This window comes from Ailuropoda melanoleuca, chromosome 4 (assembly GCF_002007445.2).
Source record: "Ailuropoda melanoleuca isolate Jingjing chromosome 4, ASM200744v2, whole genome shotgun sequence".
Lineage (NCBI taxonomy): Eukaryota > Metazoa > Chordata > Mammalia > Carnivora > Ursidae > Ailuropoda > Ailuropoda melanoleuca.
This window is the reverse complement of record NC_048221.1, coordinates 9492681-9512662: the sequence shown is the minus strand read 5'-3', so window position 1 is coordinate 9512662 and position 19982 is coordinate 9492681. Positions and strand designations below refer to the sequence as shown.

The following is a 19982-nucleotide window of genomic DNA, read 5'->3' as shown; positions in this document are numbered from 1 at the left end:
CCAGTCCCCAGACAGGGGCCCTGGGGCCGCAGAGAGCAGAGACTCCGCCGTTGCGCCCTATGCGGGCCGGGCCTGGGGTGCCCTCACTGCCCTCCCGCCCCCAGGGCTGCCCGATGAGGCCTTTGAGTCCCTCACCCAGCTGCAGCACATCTATGTGGCCCACAACAAGGTGAGCCTCCCTGCCTGCCCCGGGGCGGCCGGGGTCCCCCAGCAGAGCGCACAGGGGACCGCGGGGGGCTGCAGGGCAGGGCACCAGCGTGGCTGTGCTCCCACAGCTCTCGGTGGCCCCCCAGTTTCTGCCCCGCTCCCTCCGAGTTGCAGACCTGGCTGCCAACCAAGTGACAGAGATCTTCCCGCTTACCTTCGGGGAGAAGCCCGCGCTCAGGTAGCCCCTGGCCCAGCCCAGGCCTCTCAGACCTGAGACGCCTGCGGTCACTCCCTACCCTTGGAAGCCCGAGGGGACCATGAACCCGCCCTGGGGGGTGGGAGGGGGGGTCTGGAGGAGACGGTGTGTCTGCACACGCAGGTGTGCACACTGAAGGCAGCTCCTGGGGTGTGGGGTAGGAACGGGGGGGGCGGGGGGGCAGGCCAGGGGCAGGCTGGTGGCCAAGCCGGGCTCCCCTCAGGTCCGTGTACCTCCACAACAACCGGCTGAGCAACGCCGGCCTGCCCCCCGACGCCTTCCACGGCTCCGAAGCTGTAGCCACCCTCAGCCTCTCCAGCAACCGGCTCAGCTACTTGCCGCCCAGTCTGCCGCCCTCCCTGGAGCGGCTCCACCTGCAGGTGCCCCTCCCTCCCCTCGCCACCCCATGTTCCCGCCTCTTCAGGGGCAGGCGGGGAGCACTCTACCTCCTCCCAATTCCAGTAGGCAGAAATCTCTTTGAGTCTCATCCGCTGGCGCGGGTCATTCACAGGTGCTCTCTGAACAGCCTTGCTGAAGTGAGCTCCTCGTCACTCCCTTACTCAAGAGCCTTCCATAGCTCCCTGACCCCCGGCCTCATTCTCTCCTCCCTTCCCAGAACAACCTCATCTCCAAGGTGCCCCGAGGAGCCCTGAGCCGCCAGACCCACCTCCGTGAACTCTACCTCCAGCACAACCAGCTGACGGACAGTGGCCTGGATGCCACCACCTTCAGGTGGGGCCCGGGACAGGGTAGGACAGGGGTGCGGCCTCGTGCTGGCAGGAGGGGTTGAAGATTCGGAACCTGGGCGCCCTAATCCTCTATCCCCCTCTGGTGTATGACTCCCAAACCGAGGCCTCGTTTGGTGAGCACCTGCTGTGTGCCAGGCTCAGCCAAGCACCTAGCGGCCATCCTTGCTCCCGGCTGCTCTTTGCCCCAGTTTTATTATCCAAACATCATCACCGCCACATGCGATCTCGGACCCAGAACTCTGTCCTGCACCTCCACGTCCAACCATCAGGCTGGAATCTGCCCTGACCTCAGCACGTGTGCCTCCTGCCCATGTCTCTCAACTCAACCAGCCCCCAGTTGGGGTCTCCAGCTTCTATCTCAGGACCACTCCTCAACCCCCGCCCCCAAGAGCCACCTGGCCCCCGCTCTGGGCACCCAGCCCAACGCCGGCCCTCTCTCCCGCCAGCAAGCTGCAGCACCTCGAGTACCTGGACCTGTCCCACAACCAGCTCGCCTCGGTGCCCGCTGGTCTGCCCCGCACCCTGGCCGTGCTGCACCTGGGCCGCAACCGCATCCGGTGGGTGGAGGCGGCCCGGCTGCGTGGGGCTCGGGGCCTGCGCTACCTGCTCCTGCAGCACAACCAGCTGGGAGCGACGGGGCTGCCTGCTGGGGCGCTGCGGCCGCTGCGGCGCCTGCACACGCTGCACCTCTACGGCAACAGGCTGGAGCGCGTGCCCCCGGCGCTGCCCCGCCGCCTGCGGGCTCTGGTGCTGCCACACAACCACATGACGGCACTGGGTGCCCGTGACCTGGCCGGCATGCCGGGCCTGGCTGAGCTCAACCTGGCCTACAACCGCCTGGTCAGCGCCCGTGTGCACCGCCGGGCTTTCCGCCCGCTGCGTGCCCTGCGCAGCCTCGACCTGGCCGGCAACCAGCTGACCCGGGTGCCCGGCGGCCTGCCCGGCAGCCTGCACACCCTGCGGCTACAACGCAACCAGCTACGGACCCTGGAGCCTGAGCTGCTGGCCGGCCTGGACCAGCTGCGGGAGCTCAGCCTGGCGCACAACCGGCTCCGCATTGGAGACATCGGGCCCGGCACCTGGCACGAACTACAGGCCCTCCAGGTCAGGGGCGGGCTGGTCAGTCGCACTGTCCCCCGGCCCCTCCATCCCCGCGCCTCTCGGCATCTCCCCGCCAGTCCCTGAGATGCCACCAACAGAGCCCAGCTGATGGGCCTGGTGGGGGGGTAAGACGGACGCAGCCTCCAGGCCTTGGGGTGTGCCGTCCCTGCCACCTGGTCCTCTGCAACCACCCCATCCACCCCCCCAGCAAACACGGCGCCCCTAGCTCCTTCTGAACACTCTGGATTCTGCAGTTTAGAGCATCTGTGGGTGTCAGACGCTGCTCTAGGAACTAGAGATGCCCCTGGGTGCAAACCGACACAGCTCCCAGGCCGGCACAGAGCGCTAGTTAGGGAGAAAGCAGTGAACAGCGATCCTAAGTAAACAGTGTCGGAAGGGCCGAGGTGAGGGAAGTGCCATCTTTGGGGCTGACTCCGCTGTCTGGCGTCCCAGCACCCAGATCACGGCCTGCCCCCGAGGGAACTCCGTGTACCCCTGGCAGGGGGAGGCATGTGGCAGCCGTGAGGGGCCGAGGGGAGGGCACAAGGCCCTGGCTGGTGTGGGGTGCCCCGGAAGAGGGGTCGGGGCCTGGCTGAGTGGATGGCTCGAGGCCCAGGGCCGCGGCACTGTCTCCGCCCTTCTGTGCAGGTGCTGGACCTCAGTCACAACGAGCTGTCCTTCGTGCCCCCTGACCTGCCCGAGGCGCTGGAGGAGCTGCACCTGCAGGGCAACCGCATCAGCCACGTGGGCGCCGAAGCCTTCCTCAGCACGCCCCGCCTACGCGCCCTCTTCCTCAGGTGCCCCAGGGCAGCCCGGCAGAGTGGGTGCGGTTGGGGGGGTGCCCTGGGGGGCTGTGGTGGACCCGAGCAGGCCTGGGTGGGTCAGGACGGTTGTGGCCCCCTCCCTCGGCACCCCCCCTCATGCCCGCCTCTTGGTCCAGGGCAAACAGGCTTCACATGACCAGCATTGAGCCTGAGGCCTTCCTGGGCCTCCTGCACCTGAGTGTGGTGGATACGGCGGGGAACCCCGAGCAGGTCCTGGTCCGGCTGCCACCCGCAGCCCCACGTCAGCCACGGGTGGGGGGCCCCTGAGCCCAGAGGGGCTCAGCAGTGCAGCCCAGACCTCTGGGGCTCCTCCGGGCCATGGACTGAGGAGACAGTGTCCACCTGGGGCCTCGACCGGTCTCCCTCAGGTCTTGAGGGCTGGGCTGCCTGAGCTATGCCGCCGGGAGGCTGGGACAAGGGCACCGCCACCACACACAGGGCGCCCTGGGAGAGGCCGAAGCGTGCAGCTCGCACACCAGGCACACAGACAACGCCAACCCTGCCGGACACACGGACACACGCCCCGCTCCCCGTGCAGGTGGAGACAGCAACAATAAAGCCTAACCCTTTCAAGTGCTCACCACCCACCAGCTGCCCTTCACCTTGCAGGAGGGGCTCTCACCGTCCCGCAGCCAGCTGAGGAAGGTGAGGCCGTGGGAGGCTAGGAGGGTCAGGTGACTTGGTCTCATAGCCTGTGAGCCTCGGGGCTGGCTCTCAAAGCCCCAAGACACATGTGAGTCACCAGGAACTACCATGTAAAGCCTGACCATGCCTGTAAACCCAAATACGCCCAAGGCCACCGGCGACAGACACACACAGCATGGCAGATGCCCCGAAACAGCCCCGGGCCCTCACACGCATCCCTGCAGCAAGTATGTGAAGCGGACTCATCCTTCACAGGCACATGCCCCCCCACAGCCCGCGCCCCCTTGCAGATACCTCGCCATCAACCCCCGGGGGGGACTGTGGGGGAGACCCAGCTAATCACAGAGGGTGGGAGCAAGAAACAAAGATGGGACAGAGGGAGCCAGGCGTGGCCCTGGCTGTTTTATTCCCTGTGTCAGCCCTGGGGAGCCAGCCGGGCTCTGGCTGACCTCAGCGGCTTCTTTGGGGTGTGGTGGGCTTCAGGGTTAAGGCTGGGGAGGGACAGGAAGTAAAGTGCTTGCAGGGGCCCTCGGGGCTTGGTCCTAGCTGCCCCCCGACCTCCGGGGCAGGCCAGGGGCCCGACACCCCAGGCTGTGCAAACGGGACTGTCCAGGGCCCACCCAGCCAGGTCTGGGCAAGGGGCACAAGCTGGCTGGTGATACTATCCCCAACACCCCCTGCCAGGGAGGCTGTGGCCTGGTTGGGGGGACCCAGTGGGGGAATGTGTCCGTCTGGAGCCGACTGTCCGCTGATTGTCTGCTTGTCTGGTCCTCGGCTGTGGCTTTCTCCGCTCCTTCCACTGCCGGGGCCTTGGGCCTGCTCCCCACTCTCCAGGAGCTGCCCGCCTGGCTGGGCCCTCACCTGCGGAGCCGCTGCAGCTGAGGGGGAGGCCACAGGGGTCAGGGGGTGCTCACGGCCACAGCCACACACACACACACACACACACACACACACACACCCCCCATACCCTGGCCACTCACCTCACTCTCTACCAGGTTCCGCCTGTACAGTGCTTCCTTTGCGGCCTCCTGGGGGCCGAGAGGTGGTCAGTGGGCCGCTGCCGGCAGCCCCAACCTGCACCCCCACACCCGGCCAGCCCTCACCCCGCTCACCCTGCTGCCGTCATTGCCCAGGCGCCGGGCAGCCTCCGTGTAGAAGTGCAGCTGGCGCTCCAGCTGGGCCACGTACTCTGATGGCGGGACCGGGTCAGGATGGGGACGGCTGCCCCGCCCTCCCCCACACACCCCTCCCCGAGACCCTACCCCTCCGGATGTGCGGGCCCCCCTGCTCCAGCTGCGCCCGCTGCCACTGGCTGCGTTGCAGGATGTCCTGGTACTGCTGGGCCACTTCCTGGGGCACTGGCCGCCGCGCCTGCCTGAGGGCCAGGATCTGGGGGATGCAAAGCGGGGCACTGTGACGGCCCTGCCCGGGGCCTACAGAACCCCCAATCCTGCCCCCCCACCGAGCCCACCAGAGCAGGCACCCACCTTCCGCTCCAGACGCTCTTGGTCAAAGGCCAGCACGCTGAGGCTATGCAGGGGCCGTGCTGATCTACGGAGGTGGGGAAGGGTGAGGGGCAGCAAGGACCCCCCAGCCCTGACCCCATTAACTCGACAGACACACTGGGAACCGGGGAACGGCAGGAGACAAGCCAGGCCCACCCTGCTGTTGCTGAGCCTGCAGCCAAGGGGGGGATGATGGCCGGACCCTCAGGCAACTGCAATGCCAGGTGGTCAGGGAAGGCTTCCTAGGGGAGGCCACAGCCAAGCTGAGAGCCACAGGAATCAGAGCTGGGCAGGAGTGGGGGGCCTAGTGGGTAGGGGTGCTCAGGGCAAGACCACAGAAAAGCCCAGACGCCAGTAAAAACTACGTGTAGGTAACCATGAACCAACAGGAGGAAGTGGGGAGAGGGAAGACTACTGGCTATATTGACAACATCACAAAAGATCTTAAAAATCAGGCTGAGGAGTTAAAACTGGATGCTTCAGGAGAAGGGGAGGCAGGACACATTTTGGAGCATGGGAGAGACATGAGACAATTTGTGCCTGATGGGAAATTGTCCAGGAGGGGCTGAGACGGGAAGAAGGTGCTTCTCTCCAGCATGGCTTAACCCAGCCACCTACCTGTTCCCTGGCTCCCTCGCAGGGGTAGGCACGGGAGGGGCCTTCCCTTTGGGCCCAGCAACCTGCTTCAGTGGACAGAACCAGCGTTGTGATCCCCACCCCCTCCCCCCAAGCCAACCCTCCTTCCCTGGGGTCACTGATGGGCAGGAGTCTCACCGTGGGCACAGCTGCTGGCACAGGGTCGATGACCAGCCACCTCTCTGTTGTGGTCTCCAACTGCTGGGCTGTCAGTGGCTCCCGAATTCGGACCATCACCTCCAGCCGCCCCCCCGTGGGCCTGCGACCATCCAGGACCTGGGTGGAAATGAGGGGAAGCGCCTGAGAAGCGGGCAGTGGCTGGAGGCCCAGGGTTGGGATCGGGGGGAATCAGGGCGATTTCCAAAATATGAGCCCTGGGTATGGCCGAGATATCGACTGGTCAGAATGGAGCAGGGTGCTGGGACTATTAGGGTTGGGAAGTAGGGAGGTCTGGGACTCTCCGGGGGAGGGGTTGGGTCAGCAGAGGAGACCCTTGGGAGGCCCAGGGCCCGTAGGAAGCATTTGAGTCACATTAAATGTGACAGAGCCGCCCTGGAGCCTTCGGACAAATATCCACATCTCACCTCAAGGATCTCCCGGACCTCGCATGCGGTCTCCAGGGCATCCAGCTTGAGTTGGGCTGTGCCCAGCACCCGGTCAGTCTTGAACAGCCCCCTGTGTGCGTGAAGGGGACAGGATGGTTGGCCCAGGGCAGTTCCCCCTCCCCCAGAGTCCACCTGGCACCCCCAGCTCACCCCTTGTGGACCACTTCAAATTTGATGCCTTTGGTCTGGATGGCCCTTCGGAAGCCTCGGTGGCTGCGATTAATACAGAGTTTGAACTGCTCCTTGAACTCTACTCGGGGAATGAGGACAGGCGGGCGAAGAGGAAAGAGAGAAGGGTCAGGCTACAGGCTCGGGCTTGTGTTCTCGCTGCAAGGGGTTGGGCTGCCTCCCACCTCCGCTCAGCTCACCGGGGGAGTCTGTGTTCTTAATCACACTGGTCTTGTCTTTCTGAGCTTCTTCCTGCAGCCAAACAGGAGGCAGGAAAACTTGGGGGCTGGGGCCTCCCCTGGACCCCTGCCCACCCACTCACTCCCAGCCCGATGAGGCTGGAGCCCATCCCTCCTTGGCTCTCCACATACCACATTGGGATAGGGGAAGTCAAACCGAACAAAGACATCCAGGTCGCTGGGAGACAGCCCTGTGGGCAGACAAGGGTCAGAGCTGGGCAGGGAGGCAGTCCCACAGCCCTGACCCCAGCCTGCCGCCCCTCACCTGGGGGTGTGGGCAAGTTGATCCCCTTCACGATGAACAGGAGCATGTCGTTGCTGCTGAGGTCAGGGAAGATCCTTCCGGGAGGGCAGGTGGGGAGACAGAGGTACATCAGCTCCAATGCCTGCCCGCCTCTCTGCCCTTGGCGGGGCCACGGAACAAACCCCTTGCTGGCCTTTATCGGCTCCTGGGCTCCAGTTTTAGAATCAGACAGACTGGGAGTTCTTTGTCCAGTTCTGCCAATGGCTTATTTTTGAGACCTTTTTTCAGTCTGCACGGATCTATTTGGGACCTGCTTCGCCCCAGCTGGTGGCCTCCCTGCCGGGGGAGCTTTCCTTCATTTGACATTTCTGGGGTCCCTAATGTTCACCATCCAGTGCCCCAGCTGCTGTGCGGTCTTCTTTATTTGCTTCATCTGACATTTCTTGAGCGCCTGCCATGTACCAGCGAGTGCCCTAGCTGCTGGGGGACCTTCCCTTCATTTAGCAATATTTCTGGAGCCCCTACTACGTGTCTGCCGGTGTCCTTGCTGCTGGGGATATGGAAGTAAGTGAGACAGACCCCATTCCCGTGCTCATGAAGCCCAAGCTAGCTGAGTGAACAGAGAACCAATGAATATATAAATAGAGAAACAAAGCAATCCTGCAGAGAACTAAAATAGGGGAGGGGGGAGTGCACTCAGGAAGGGCTGCTGCAGACAGAGTGGTCAAGGAGGGCCTCTCAAGGGAGGTGACATCATAGGTGATTCTGGATGCTGGGATGGTGCTGCTACATGGAGACCTGGGGAAGAGGGTCTAGGCAGAGGAAACAGCCGGCGCAAAGGCCCCAAATAGGAACATGGTTGGTCTGTCTGAGAGACCAAAAAGAGGCCTGTGTGGCAGGAGGTGAGTGAAATGGGGACAGTGGGTGGAGATGAGGTGATGGGGAGCCGGGGTGACAGGTGTGGCTTATTCTAGGTTATTGCTGTCACTGCACCTAACCTTATCTATAAATGGGAAAAGTGACCCCAATTCCCTGGGGTGTGGGAAGGCTTGAAAGGAGCAGGACCAACAACAACCATTCCGAGGGCTCACCCAGGCCTTGGGACAAGGCCCATCTCTGCACTCACTAGATCTTCCCCAGTTTCCAACGTGTCACTGTCAACACCCCATCACCATCCTTCACTTGCACCTCACAGCTGCCTCAGGACCCTTGCATATACTGTGCTTTCACCACCCAACCAAACTCTCCCCCAGAGGCAAGTCCTCTCCTGGCTTCTGGGGAGTGCAAACCCCTCTCTGAAGGGGCATTTGGGCCAAGGGGCATCAGGGCCTTACTTGATGACACTGAAGGTTCTCTGCTCAAAGCGGGCAGTGGGCGTGGGGAGACCCCGGGCAAACGCCTGCTTCAGGATCTCCATGCTCCGCTTACAGTCCTCTGCCAGCTTCTCAAATCTGCCACCAAGAGAGCCCTGCTCAGGTCCCTAGTCCCAGGGGTGGGCCGGGGGTGCAAATGTCTGGCAGGGTGGGGACAGGGGCACTTACTTGCTGGTTTCAGCGATATTGCCCAGGTGGGTGAACTGGTTAGAGTGGTTCAGGCACATCTGAAGAGCAGGAGACAGTGAGGGGAGGGATGGGGGGCCACGACCCTGAGGGAGGCCCGCAGAACCATACCAGGGGCCACCTCACCTCGTGCTGCTGCCTTATGAGCTTGGTGAGTTCGCCGTAACGCCGGGCAGACTCCTGAGACAGACCTGGGCCGGGCCGCTGGACCAGAGAGAAGTCATCCTTGTTGACGGGGGCGGGTGGCACCTGGGAAGACAAGGCTCATGGGGAGGGGCCTGCTGGTCATTAACGAACAGGCCCACCCATGGAAATATCAACCCTCCTTGGAGAGGCCTTCCTGGACCACTGTTTTGCCCCTGCCCTGGACTTTCTTCTTCCCCAAGGTGAAAAGTGGTGCAAAGAGAAAAGTGGATGGTCATTTCCAAAGTGGCAGCATCTGTTAGCTGTCTCCCCCAAATGTGATCCTTACCCTCTTCCCTAGTAATGGAGTTCTGGCTAAGCACACAGCCAAGAGACTACATGTCCCAGCATCCCTTGCAGCTAGGTACAGCCATGTGATTCAGCTCTGGCCAGTGGAAGGCTAGCAGAAGTCATGGCACACCAAGGCACTTCTTTTAAAGGAAACTGCTTGCCTTGCCCTTTCTTCCTCTCGCATCTTCCCTCGGACTGAATGCAGACAGGGCATCTACCCCCTCTGACCATGTGGACAAAGATGACCTCCTGGGGTGTGGCAGAGCAACAAGATGGAAAGAACCCGAGCCCTGGAGGGCTTTGTCTTTCAGAGCCCAGACTGCCCCGAGCCTTACGCGCAAGAAATATGTGTCTGTCTTCTTTTAGCCACAATCTTAGGGGGACCTATTTGTTATAGCAGCTTTACCTGGACCCTGATATACTCCCAGTCACATGGCTAAGTGGCCAGAGCCCCATGGGAGGGTGCCTGGGAAGTCCAGCAGGCCTAGAGAGTTCACCTTGGCGATGTCCACAGGCAGCCCATTGCGTGAGGCCTCCAGCATGGGCTCCAGCCCCTTGGCCTGGCGCAGGTGCATTTTGGCACCCTCTACATCATTCTTCTGCTTGGCTCGCAGCGCAGCCTGCAGGAGCTGCTTCTTGCGGCCCTCCAGGAAGGCCAGCTGCTGCTGGGCTGTGGGTACAGGGGTGTTGACAGGTGCTGCCCAGACCATGGCCAGCCAATGGGCAGCCAGGGAGGGGAGGGCATACCTACCTCTGGTGGAGGTGCCCTTAGGTGCTGTCTTGGCTGCTGGGGTGGAGCCCGACTGGGGTGCCCTTGAGGGTGGGGCCTTGGGCTGGACCGTGGGGACCGGAGGGCTGGTGGGCTGCTGAGGGATGGAGAGGAAGTCAGAGCTCTCCCAGGGCCTGCAGTGGTTCTACTCCCCAAAGGATCAGCGCCTGATGCTGACAACAGGGACTGTCTTAGTTTATGTTTCCTCAGCACTGAACGCAACCTATGGTCCCATTCTCGTTGAATCTTTGCACCGACCCTGGGAGACAGAGACTGTCACCATGCCCACTTTACAGATGAGGAGACAGGATCAGAGAGCAAAATGACCTGCCCGTGGCCACACAGCCGGGAAGAGGCAGGGCGGGGATAAGGCCAGTTCTTCCCTGTCAGGGCTCTGCTTTGCTGCCACTCCCCTGCCTCACCCCAAGACCCCAGCCCCTCACACCTTCTTAGCTTCCTCATCCTCTTCATCCTCTGGGCCTTCATCCTGGTTGGCCAGCTTCATGGCAGTTTCCAGGACCCCCACCAGGCTCTGCTGGGTGGGCTCCGTGGCCTCCAGGCCCTGGATGGGGGGAAAGCCTGGGCGGCCAGTCAGGGCCCAGTCAGGAGGGAGGGACTCGTGCCATTATGGTGGAGACGTGGGTTCCTCCCCCTCCTAAGTAGCCTCAGGGCTTTGGATATACTCTGAATCCAGGAAAGAGCGCCTCCTGGTTCTGTGTAGACACCAGATCATTCCAACCTCCCTCTTGCCTCTTGGTGCCTCTGGGCCTTGACCAGATTCCAACAAACACGCACTAGGTAAGGTGGGGTACTGGGCACAAGAGGTAGTCACAGGCCTGGAGGGATTCCCAGGGGACCAAGGTGCTAAGTGATAACTGCTCTCCCGGGGGACACACAGGCAGCTTTGAGAACCCAGAGGAGACCCCCAACCCCCTGGGAGGCTGAGTAGGTATGCGTAAAGCTGACAGCAGATGACTAGGAGACAGTGAGCTGAACGAAGAAGAAATAGAGGGATCAGATGATGGTGCGCTGATGAATAGGTTCTCCAAATAACCCCCCCTGATTTTTAGTGTCTGCCAATTTCCATGGTATAAACACTCCTATTATGACCCAACTTTAAGTTACCAATTATCTAACAAGTTTGCAGAATTCCTAAATGCGTAGCAAAGAGCTCCCTGGGCCTGTACCATCTGAGGAACAGCAGCTACAAAGGGGCAGAGGCCAGAGGGCTGGGGGAGGGGCAGTGCCTACCTGGGGGCACCGGCAGCTCAGCCACATCTACTGCTCGGCCAGCCTTGTGGGCTCGGATGGCATCTTGGTATTGCTGCGACAGACACAGTATTAGGGCTACCTGGGCCAGGTCTCCAGGGGCTGTCTACCTGCCCACTAGGCCCCCACGCACCTTGACAATGCGCTCGTGCATGCGAGCCTTCCGCTGGTCCCCTTTGGCCTTGGCCTGGGCTGCAGCCACGTGGTATCGCTCCATCCGCTGCTCCAGTGCCTCCAGGAGAGTCCGCGGAGGTGGGGGAACCTCTGGGGCAGACAGGGGTGGCGGGAGGCAGAGGGGCCGCGTTAAGAGTCTTGGGAAGGAGAGACTGTCTTGCCCTGGTCTGCCCGCCACACAGGGTTCCAGGAACCTACCTGGTGTGGAGGGCACTGTGGTGGGAGTTGGAGGCTGTGGTGGTGGTGATGGTGGGTCTGGGGGCAGCTGGTCTGAGGGCAGAGAGGTCCAGTCCATGAGGGGCTTGCTTGGGCACCCCCCCACCCCAGGCTGGTGTGGCCTGAGGGGGTTCCCAGGTGACCAATGAGGGTGGCAGCATCAAGTCCTGAAGGGTGAGCAGGGTAGGGTTCTCACCAGGGGGAGGTGGCAGGCGGGACAGGTCCACAGGCTCCCCCCGGCTCAGGGCCTCCAAGACGGCATCGAAGCTCTGAGAGAAAGATCAGGGGAGGCGGCTGCAGCTGGGGACCAGGACCCTGTGGGGAGCCTCTGTGCCCTGCCATTTGACAGGGGTCTCCCAGCTCTATCCATTCCTCTGCACCATCTCGTTTAAGCCCCTTCCAAAATTTATGCCCACTTCACAGAGAGGGTAAATTGGGCTTTAAGAGATACAGCAGACTATAGCTCTAGAGCGACTAAGAGCCAGGATTCCAGTTTGGGCGTGACCGCAGAGCTCCTGCTCTTTGCCACCATGCAAAGTCGGAGCATCCTGTCTTCTCCCTCCGACCCCGTCTGCCCGTCTGGACGCACCTTGGCCACGCGGAAGTGTCTGGCAGCAGTGGCAGTATCTCCCTGCTGCTTGGCATGGAGGGCAGCCAACTTATATTCACGCTGGCGGCTCTGCACCTGAGCCAGGGGGCCGGGGCTGCAGGGACCTGGAAGGGGGAACAGCATATGAACCATTTCTTTCTTTTCTTTTCTTTTCTTTTTTTAAGACTTTATGTATTTATTTTAGAGAGAAAAAGAGAGGGGAGAGGGTCAGAGGGGAAGGGAGAGGGACAAGCAGACTCCATGCTGAGTGCTCGATCTCGTGTGGGGCTCTATCTCATGACCCTGAGATCTTGACCTGAACTGAAACCAAGAGTCAGACACTTAACCAACTGAGCCACCCAGGTGCCCCTGAACCAGTTCTATTTAATCCTCACAACGAAGACTGTTCTTTAGGTCCATCTTACGGATGCGAGAACAAGGCTCAGAGGGGAGGCTGCCTCCCCGAGGTCACAGCCTGAAGATGGTGTGGTGGGCACTCAAGCCCAGGACTGGCGGTCTCCAGAGCCACTGCTGTTTGGTCCCTAAGAGAATTTTGGAAAACTTACATACCCTTATGCATTTTTAAGTTGGCATCTGAAAGTTTTTGTCTGAAGTTTCAAAAGTGGCCACAGTTGTCATTCCCAGTGCCTTGCAAATAATTGACATTCACAAAAGAAAACTATCACATCACTTTTTAAAAATCTAATGTACGTTAATTACCATGGTGATTTGAAACTTACCAATACTCACTTTTTTTTTTTTTAAGTAAGCTCTACCCCCAATGTGGGGCTTGAATTCATGACCCTGAGATCAAGAGTCACATGCTCTATGGACTGAGCCGGCCAGGCGCCCCTTCATTTATTTTTTTAATTGTGGCAAAATACACATGAAATTTACCATCTTTTTAAAAAGATTTTATTTATTTATTTGACAGAGAGAGAGCACAAACAGGGGGAGCAGCAGGTAGAGGGAAAGGGAGACGTAGACTCCCTGCTGAGCAGAAAGCCAGATGCAGGGCTCGATCCCAGGACCCTGAGATCATGACTTGAGCTGAAGGCAGACGCTTAACCGACTGAGCCACCCAGGCACCCCTGAAATTCACCATCTTAACTGTTTCTAAGTATACAGTTCAGTGGCATTCAGTTGACCCTTGAACAATGTGGGGGTTAAGGGTGCCAACACCCCTCCCGCCACACAGTTGAAAATCTACTTTGACTCCCCCAAAACTTCACTATTATAGCTTACTGTTGACTGGAAGCATTACCAACAATAAAGGCACTGGATCTACACGTTTTGCATGTTACGTCCATTATATACCGTGTTCTCATAATAAAGCAGGCCAAAGAAATTGGCACTAGGAAAGCCACAAGGAAGAGAAATACAGTGTTGTCCTGTGTTTATCAAAGAAACAGTGACCCGCTCAGTTCAAAGCTGCGTTGTTCAAGGGTCCACTGTAAATGTGGGTGCTCGAAAGCCTTTTCTCGACCACACTACGGTACATTTGTGCAACCAAAATCCATCCCTGCAGTGCGTTGCCAAAGTGAGGAAGCAGAGTTAAGCTTCTTTTCAAAGAGTGTGTTAGTTACAGTATCAAATAACACAGTTCAATAGGTTTTCAGGGGAAGTGTCTCTAAACTGAAAGCAATCCGGGCAATTTTTGGTATAAAAAAACACGGGGTAATAGATAACACCACCCAGGGTCCACAGATCCTAGAAACACCTGGAAAGCCGCCATGCATTGTACTTTCTCAGACTCACAACTGCACCTAGAGCTTTAAGTTTAGGTGTAATTGCCTGAAAAGGTGTCCGTAGGTTGAGGCAAAACACCTTGACATTTGCTTGGTTTTATGTCCCGTCATTGCAAGTCTCCGAGTTAAGAAAACGTTCTTCCGGGTTGAAGCATTGGCATTACGAGCACGCAATTGAGCAAAGCCTACACATGTCAAGCTAATGGATAAAGAATTTTTATATACCAATAGTAAACTTTTATGAGCAAGTTACCTCTTGTTGACATGGTCGGGGCTGGGTCCCCCCTCTACCAATTAACTCCTGTTTCCCGGTTTATTCTTTCCCAACTTCCCTGTTTTCTTTTTTTAAAGCATAAAAAAACCTGCTTCACCCCAACAAACAGATGGCAAGAGGCGGAGTCTTGTCATCACCCTGTCGGGGGATCCCCTGAACCCCTGCCAACCTACATGCCAAAACCCCATCGTGAGAAACGTCCTGGTGATTTCAGTAGAGAACTTCAGGTGATGATTTCCCACAATCCTCCTTGACCTTTGCCAAAACAACAGCTTAGAAACCAGTCTGGCTGCGGTAAGGTTTAGACGGGCTGTTTACATTCTCGACCAGGCCAGCCCAGTTTGAAGTGTCTCTTTGGTTCACTCGGGGAGTGTCTGCCTCTGGGGCAGAGCCTGTGTTGATATTCTAGTAGGGACGAGGTGGGGGGTGGGGGAGGCACTCCTTTCCCGTAATGGGAGGGCGGGCCGAGAAGGGAAACCTCTTGGGAGGTTGGAAAACCTCCAGCAGGTGAGTTTTAGGAGAGAAGACAGACAAGCTGAGGGCTTGGAAGTCATCCACTTACAACTCTCTGTGTGAGGGAGCCCTCGAAAGGAGCAGGGCTCTGACGCACGCTGCAACATTACACTAGGTGAAAATAGTGAAAAAGTTCAAATAGCTTGTGGTTCTACTTACACGAAATAGCTAAGAGAGGCAAATTCACAGACAGAGAGCAGAGGGTGGCAGCCAGGGGCTGGGGGGAGGGAGAATGGGGGACTTCGTGTTCCGTGGGGGCAGAGTTTTGGTTTGGGGTGATGCAAAATCTTCGGAACAAGATGGAGGTAGTGGTTGCACAACACTGCGAATGTGCTACACGCCGCTCAGTTAATTACACACCGCAAGACGGTTACAACGGCCAAGGTTACGTTATATCTATTCTACCACCACACGCACAAAAAAGGCATTGCTGAACTCCAGAGGCACGAGGACCTAGGAAAGGGAGGGGTGTTAAGAATATCTAACACACAGGGCGCCTGGGTGGCTCACTTGGTTAAGCGTTTGGCTCCTGATTTCAGCTCAGGTCATGATCTCTGGGCTGTGGGATTGAGCCCCGCGTTGGGCTCCGTGCTCAGCGCGGAGTTGGGATTCTCTCTGTTCCTCTCCCCCTGCCCCTCCCACTGCTTGCATGGGCTCAATAAAAAAATGAATGAATGAATAAATATCTAATGAATGAATGAGTCAGCACCTCCACAAAATGGCCAACTGCTGACTACAACCCCCGCAAATCCCATGTCAGCCCAACCCTGCCCTAGGCCTACCTGGAGGAAGCTGGGGCTTAGCCAAGCCTATGGATGTGGCTGGAGCAGTGGAAGGAGGGCCTTCGACCGAGACCCCGGGCTCTGGGACCGGCTGGTTTGCAGAGGCCAGCTGGGTGGGTGCCGCAGTGTGGCTGGGCGTGGCTGCTGGGCCCTTCCCCACTGCCACAGGTGGTGGGATGTCCCCTTCATCGATGGTGTTACCCTTCCGGACAGAGGCCAGCAGGTTTTCGAGTGTCTGAGAGCAGGTGTGAAAGCGGTTTTTAGAGGAGCCTGGAGCCAGGTGCAGTGGCCAGTGGTAGGGTCCCAGCACCCTCCCGTCACCTGCCCGCTCACCTTAAGCCCCCGGTCGTAGCGCCGCATCTTGGCACCATCTCCAGCTTGCCTAGCACTTTCAATTGCTGTCTGGTAGAGAGCCAGCCTCTCCTGCAAGGTGGCCTCCACCCCTGGGCTGGGGGCTGTGGCCTTCAGCTGCAGGAGGGACCGGGGCACAGTCTGGGTGGTGACCCCACCTAAGCTCTCCCCAAGAGCTCCCTTGTCAAGTGCCTCCCACACGCCAGGCAAGTTGCCCCTGGGCCAGCTGAGCCCACCCCACCCTACCCCACCCCCGCCAAGCAGAAATCATCATCCCCATTTCCCGGTGCAGGAAACTGGGTCTCAGAGGTGTCATGCCACCTGCGCAACGTAACATGGCTGAGGGCCCAGGGGAGGCCTCGAACTCTGGCCTATGGAGAGCAGGTTGCTGGGCTGTACCTGAGCCACAGGAGGGTGGGACTCCGCAGTCTTCTGCTCCTCCCCAAGGACCTCGTTTAGCTCTGCCTGCAGGGGCACACGGCCACGGGCCAAGCATGAGGGCCTGCTGGATGGTGCAATGACAGCATGGGAGGCCCCCCGCCTTGCCCCGGGCGCTCACCAGCAGGTCATCATCAGCTTCCACATCCTCCTCATCTGTACCCTCGTCCTCACCTTCATCCGGGTCTCTCATGCACAAGCTGGCCATCTTCTCAATGGCCTCCATGGGCAGGGGGCCTGGCGGCAGGGAGAGGGCCCAGCTGGACGGGGATCCTTGGAGAGGCCCCAGCTGGACGGGGATCCTTCAAGAGTCCCCTGCCTCCCATCCGTTACCCATGGCCCCAAAGACAAGGACAGCATGTCCCCCTCCCGGGCCTTCCATGGCACCCCACGGCCCTCGGGCCCACCAGGTATGATCCCGATCCCCGCAGATCTCGCCTGCCTCGTCTCTTCCTTATGGAGCCCGACTTGGCACCCTGGCTCCGCAGCTTTCTCGCTCTGGAGCCCCGGGCAAGTCACTTGCCCTGTCTGGGACTCAGTGTTCCCATCTATTAGACCAGGACAACAGCTTCTCCCTCACAGGTGGATCGTGGGGAACAAAGATAAATGAAGCTCTAGCATAGCACACAGTCAGCATTTTGTTATCGGAGTGATGCTCGTTATCCGCATTAGGCATGTTCTATAAAACCGCCATCAGTGCTGACTTAGTGCACACTGGACCACTGCCCCTCAAGGAAATACAAGGCGAGGGTCCCAAGAGCCTCTGGGCAGCACATTTTTGTCACCCAGTCATACCCTTGCCTGCTGTGTGTTTCTACCTCATGATGCCTTTTCAGGTATATATTGTTGATTTGGTAACGTTGAACTCAAGGCCAACCGCAGCACTCTAACTCCCGCCTGAATGAAGCTCACCTGTTGGGTCTTTTCTCCATAAGACACAGCACAGCCCTCTTGCTCTTAGTAACACGAGACAGCACTAAGCCCTACACTTGGGGGCATCTTGAAGAGCAAAATCACCAACAAAAAGCACCAAAATGAGAAAAAAGTGCAGCTTTACACAGACTGTGGAAAAGACACTTGTTTTATGGCACACGGCGGGACAAGAAGGCGGAGTGGCATCTCGCTCCGCCTCGGCTGGGAGCATGTATGTCGAGCGACTCCAACTCCTGGCAGCTCTGTGCATGCCCGCCGAGAACCGCAAAAGCTCCCCAAGTACTGATCTGGGTGCCCGCAGGTGAATTCACAAATATGGAATCCATCAATAAGGAGGACTGACTGAATTAGCTGAAAAGTATAAAGGTTCCTTCCGTTTGCCCTCGGAGCTCCAGTCCCACTGCCCATTACAGAGTTGCAGCCCCCTGCCACCTCCCCTATGGGGCTTTTGCAGGTGCTGCGGCCTCTCCCCAAAATGCTTCCCAGCTCTTCACCTGGCCTTCCTTACTATGGGTGCCTCTTGCGGGCATCTGGCCCTAGCTCACAGGTCTCTCCCATCGCTCTGGGCTTCCCTCATCCCAGCCCTCATCACGGGACGCAAGCTGGAAGAAATGCTAGACCCTGTGTGAAGTGCTTTACGAACACTGGAAGAATAACTCTTGTGATGAAGTGCAGTCATTATTCCCATTTTACGAATGGGGAGACTGAGGCCCACACATATGCTGGGACTCATCAAGTCACACAGCCAGTAAGCGGCAGAGCTGGGATTTGAACATTCACCCTGGGTCCATAGTTGATCACTTAAACCCTTACCCAGGCTGAGGGTTCCAGGAGGGCAAAGACCTTCTCTATCTCCTTTCCTCCTTCTCCCCAGGGTCCAGCGCTGAGCCCTGCCCACAGCAGGAGCTCAGAAAATGTTCAGGGGTGTGTTGAAAGTCTCACCTTTGCCTTTGACCTTTTCCAGGACTTGGGGCTGGCCCCCAACCAAGGCCAAGAACTCGGCCTCCAGTTCCTCATTGGTAACTCCATCCTCAGGGATCATCAGGCCGTCTGGGGAGAGGTCAACCAGCAGGCCCAGCTGAGGGAAGAGCAAGGGTCCAGTCAGACCTCGGAATGCATCCCACTTGGTCAGAGGCAGCCAGGACGGACCCAGAGTTCCCTTAGCAGGAAGGAAACCCAGACCTCCTGGGGAAAGTCATTTTCCCTGAGGAGTGCCAGGAGGCTGAAATGGGCTCAGAATGCAACAGGTATCCCAGGATGGGCTGGGCTTTCTGGCACAGATCAACACACGGGGCAAAGGGCAGGCAGAGACCCTGCTCCCTGCTCTGAGCCCACGCCCATGATGTGCTGCTGACCAAGTTCAGTGGGAAAAGCAGGCCCCACACCTTGCCCAAAGCAAAGCCACTCTGCACATCTGGGCTTCTCCTTCCAGCACACTCAGCAGTGGGGGCCACGAAGGAGGTTCCAAGAGCAAATAGAAGCCAGGAAAACAACACAGAAGTTGAAAGCGGGGTTTTCATTGTGTAACAGACCTGTTTCAAGACCAATCGTGATGTGATAATATTATGTTGAACTATACAAAATTGCCTTTTCTGTGGGTCAAAATGGGCAATTATGTATGGCTCCTTTTAACAGTAATAATGAGGTTACACTTATTGAGGACTATGTTCTAGCACTTTCCATAAACTGTCTCAATGAATTTTCACAACTGTCCTGTGACTTACAGACTGTTAGGGCCTCCATTTTACAGATGAGGAATCTGAGGAGTAAGAGCTGTGAAGCAGAGTGTCCAAGGTACAGAGGCCAGCAGGGAACTCCAGCCTGGCCAGACTCTAATACCCCGGCACTAAGCTATGTCCTGGGGTTCTTCCATCAAAGCTGATGGAATCGAACTCTCCAGGTGCCTGGGGCAGAGGAGATGCAGGAGGGAAAGGAGGTCCAGACACAGTCCCACGGGCTCATGGCCGTAGCTCAGGATTTGCACTTAGCTCTGGCCAAACTGTTAATCCCTATGACCTTGGGAAGCTGTTTTCACCTCTCTGGGCCTCAGTGTCCTCATCTGTACAGTGGGGATAAAGAGAGTCTGACTTGGCCTGGCTGATGCGAGGTTCCATGCGTGTTCAGGCCAGGAGTGCAGTAACTATCCTTATCCCAGGTCCGAGGCCTTCCCCTCCCAAACTGGAGAGGCTGCGGCAACAGGTGGCCCTGAGCCCAGGGCGGGGCGCCAAGAGCTGAGGAGCTGGGGAGCAGGGGCCAGCAGGCGGCACTTGGGGGACAGAACCTCATCTGGAGGGCAGGGACCCGGGCTCACCAGGGGGTGGTGATCTGATTCCCCCGGGGGGTGGGGTCCTCCCCTGAACCTGAGATAGGGATGAGTAGGGTTCTGTAGGCGAGGCCGTGGGGTACAGACTCACCTGGCGGGCGGCGGCGGCACCTCGGCCTGGGGGTCCCGGGGGTCCCTTCCTCTTGTGCATCTTCCAGGCTGAATGCCCGGGCCACTTGCCACCTCGCCTGGCCTTGCCCTGCCTCCTCCCCCGGGGCCTATCGCCGCGCACGCGCACTTCCTAAGCCCCGCGCCCCTCGTTGGCGCCCCGCGACCGCTGACCCCGCGCCCTCGACCCCCGGGGTGGCCGCCTCACTTCCGCCTCGGCCCTCGGGCTCCGCGGCACCAGAGCGCAGCCACTGGACTTGCTGGGCCCGCCGCGCTGAAACTACAACTCCCGGCCGCCAGTGCGCGGGCACGCGTGCGTACTGCAGGGTGGTGGGCGGTGCCG

The 19982-nt window shown here is 59.0% G+C and overlaps 2 protein-coding genes across 12 annotated transcripts in view; one reads left to right on the top strand and one right to left on the bottom strand.

The window, feature by feature from the left end:
- Positions 1-3946, top strand: part of PODNL1 (podocan like 1) — a 5811-nt gene extending 1865 nt beyond the window's left edge. For 2 of the 9 annotated variants that reach the window (XM_034657875.1, XM_034657878.1), the window contains 8 exons: positions 105-169; positions 276-385; positions 627-783; positions 1020-1135; positions 1341-2256; positions 2902-3050; positions 3194-3329; positions 3446-3946. In XM_034657875.1, the coding sequence (XP_034513766.1) occupies positions 105-169; positions 276-385; positions 627-783; positions 1020-1135; positions 1341-2256; positions 2902-3050; positions 3194-3329; positions 3446-3634 (1838 nt within the window). In that variant the 3' untranslated portion in view covers positions 3635-3946. Of the gene's footprint in view, positions 1-104; positions 170-275; positions 386-626; positions 784-1019; positions 1136-1340; positions 2257-2901; positions 3051-3193 lie in introns of all 9 variants that reach the window. The other 7 variants (XM_034657876.1, XM_034657879.1, XM_034657877.1 and 4 more) reach the window with 7 other exon arrangements.
- A 149-nt stretch (positions 3947-4095) lies between these two features.
- On the bottom strand, positions 4096-19904 carry CC2D1A (coiled-coil and C2 domain containing 1A). Of its 3 annotated transcripts, none has more exons than XM_034657874.1 (29): positions 19623-19904; positions 18151-18286; positions 16397-16512; positions 16237-16302; positions 15820-15954; positions 15487-15721; positions 12170-12294; positions 11777-11849; positions 11563-11634; positions 11324-11454; positions 11173-11245; positions 10367-10500; positions 9904-10015; positions 9650-9822; positions 8805-8927; positions 8661-8719; positions 8454-8570; positions 7141-7214; positions 7008-7066; positions 6837-6888; positions 6619-6718; positions 6448-6538; positions 6002-6139; positions 5846-5910; positions 5210-5273; positions 4985-5111; positions 4835-4911; positions 4703-4750; positions 4096-4600 (listed from the first exon to the last, which is right to left on the bottom strand). In XM_034657874.1, exons 1-29 carry the CDS (start codon positions 19680-19682, stop codon positions 4580-4582), a joined length of 2856 nt encoding a protein of 951 aa, XP_034513765.1. In that variant the 5' UTR covers positions 19683-19904; the 3' UTR covers positions 4096-4579. The 3 variants fall into 3 exon arrangements, with proteins under 3 accessions (XP_034513765.1, XP_034513763.1, XP_034513764.1); XM_034657872.1 differs by having other exon boundaries at positions 9904-10018; positions 19623-19903; XM_034657873.1 differs by having other exon boundaries at positions 5846-5907; positions 9904-10018; positions 19623-19903.
- Between the last annotated feature and the right edge of the window lie 78 nt (positions 19905-19982).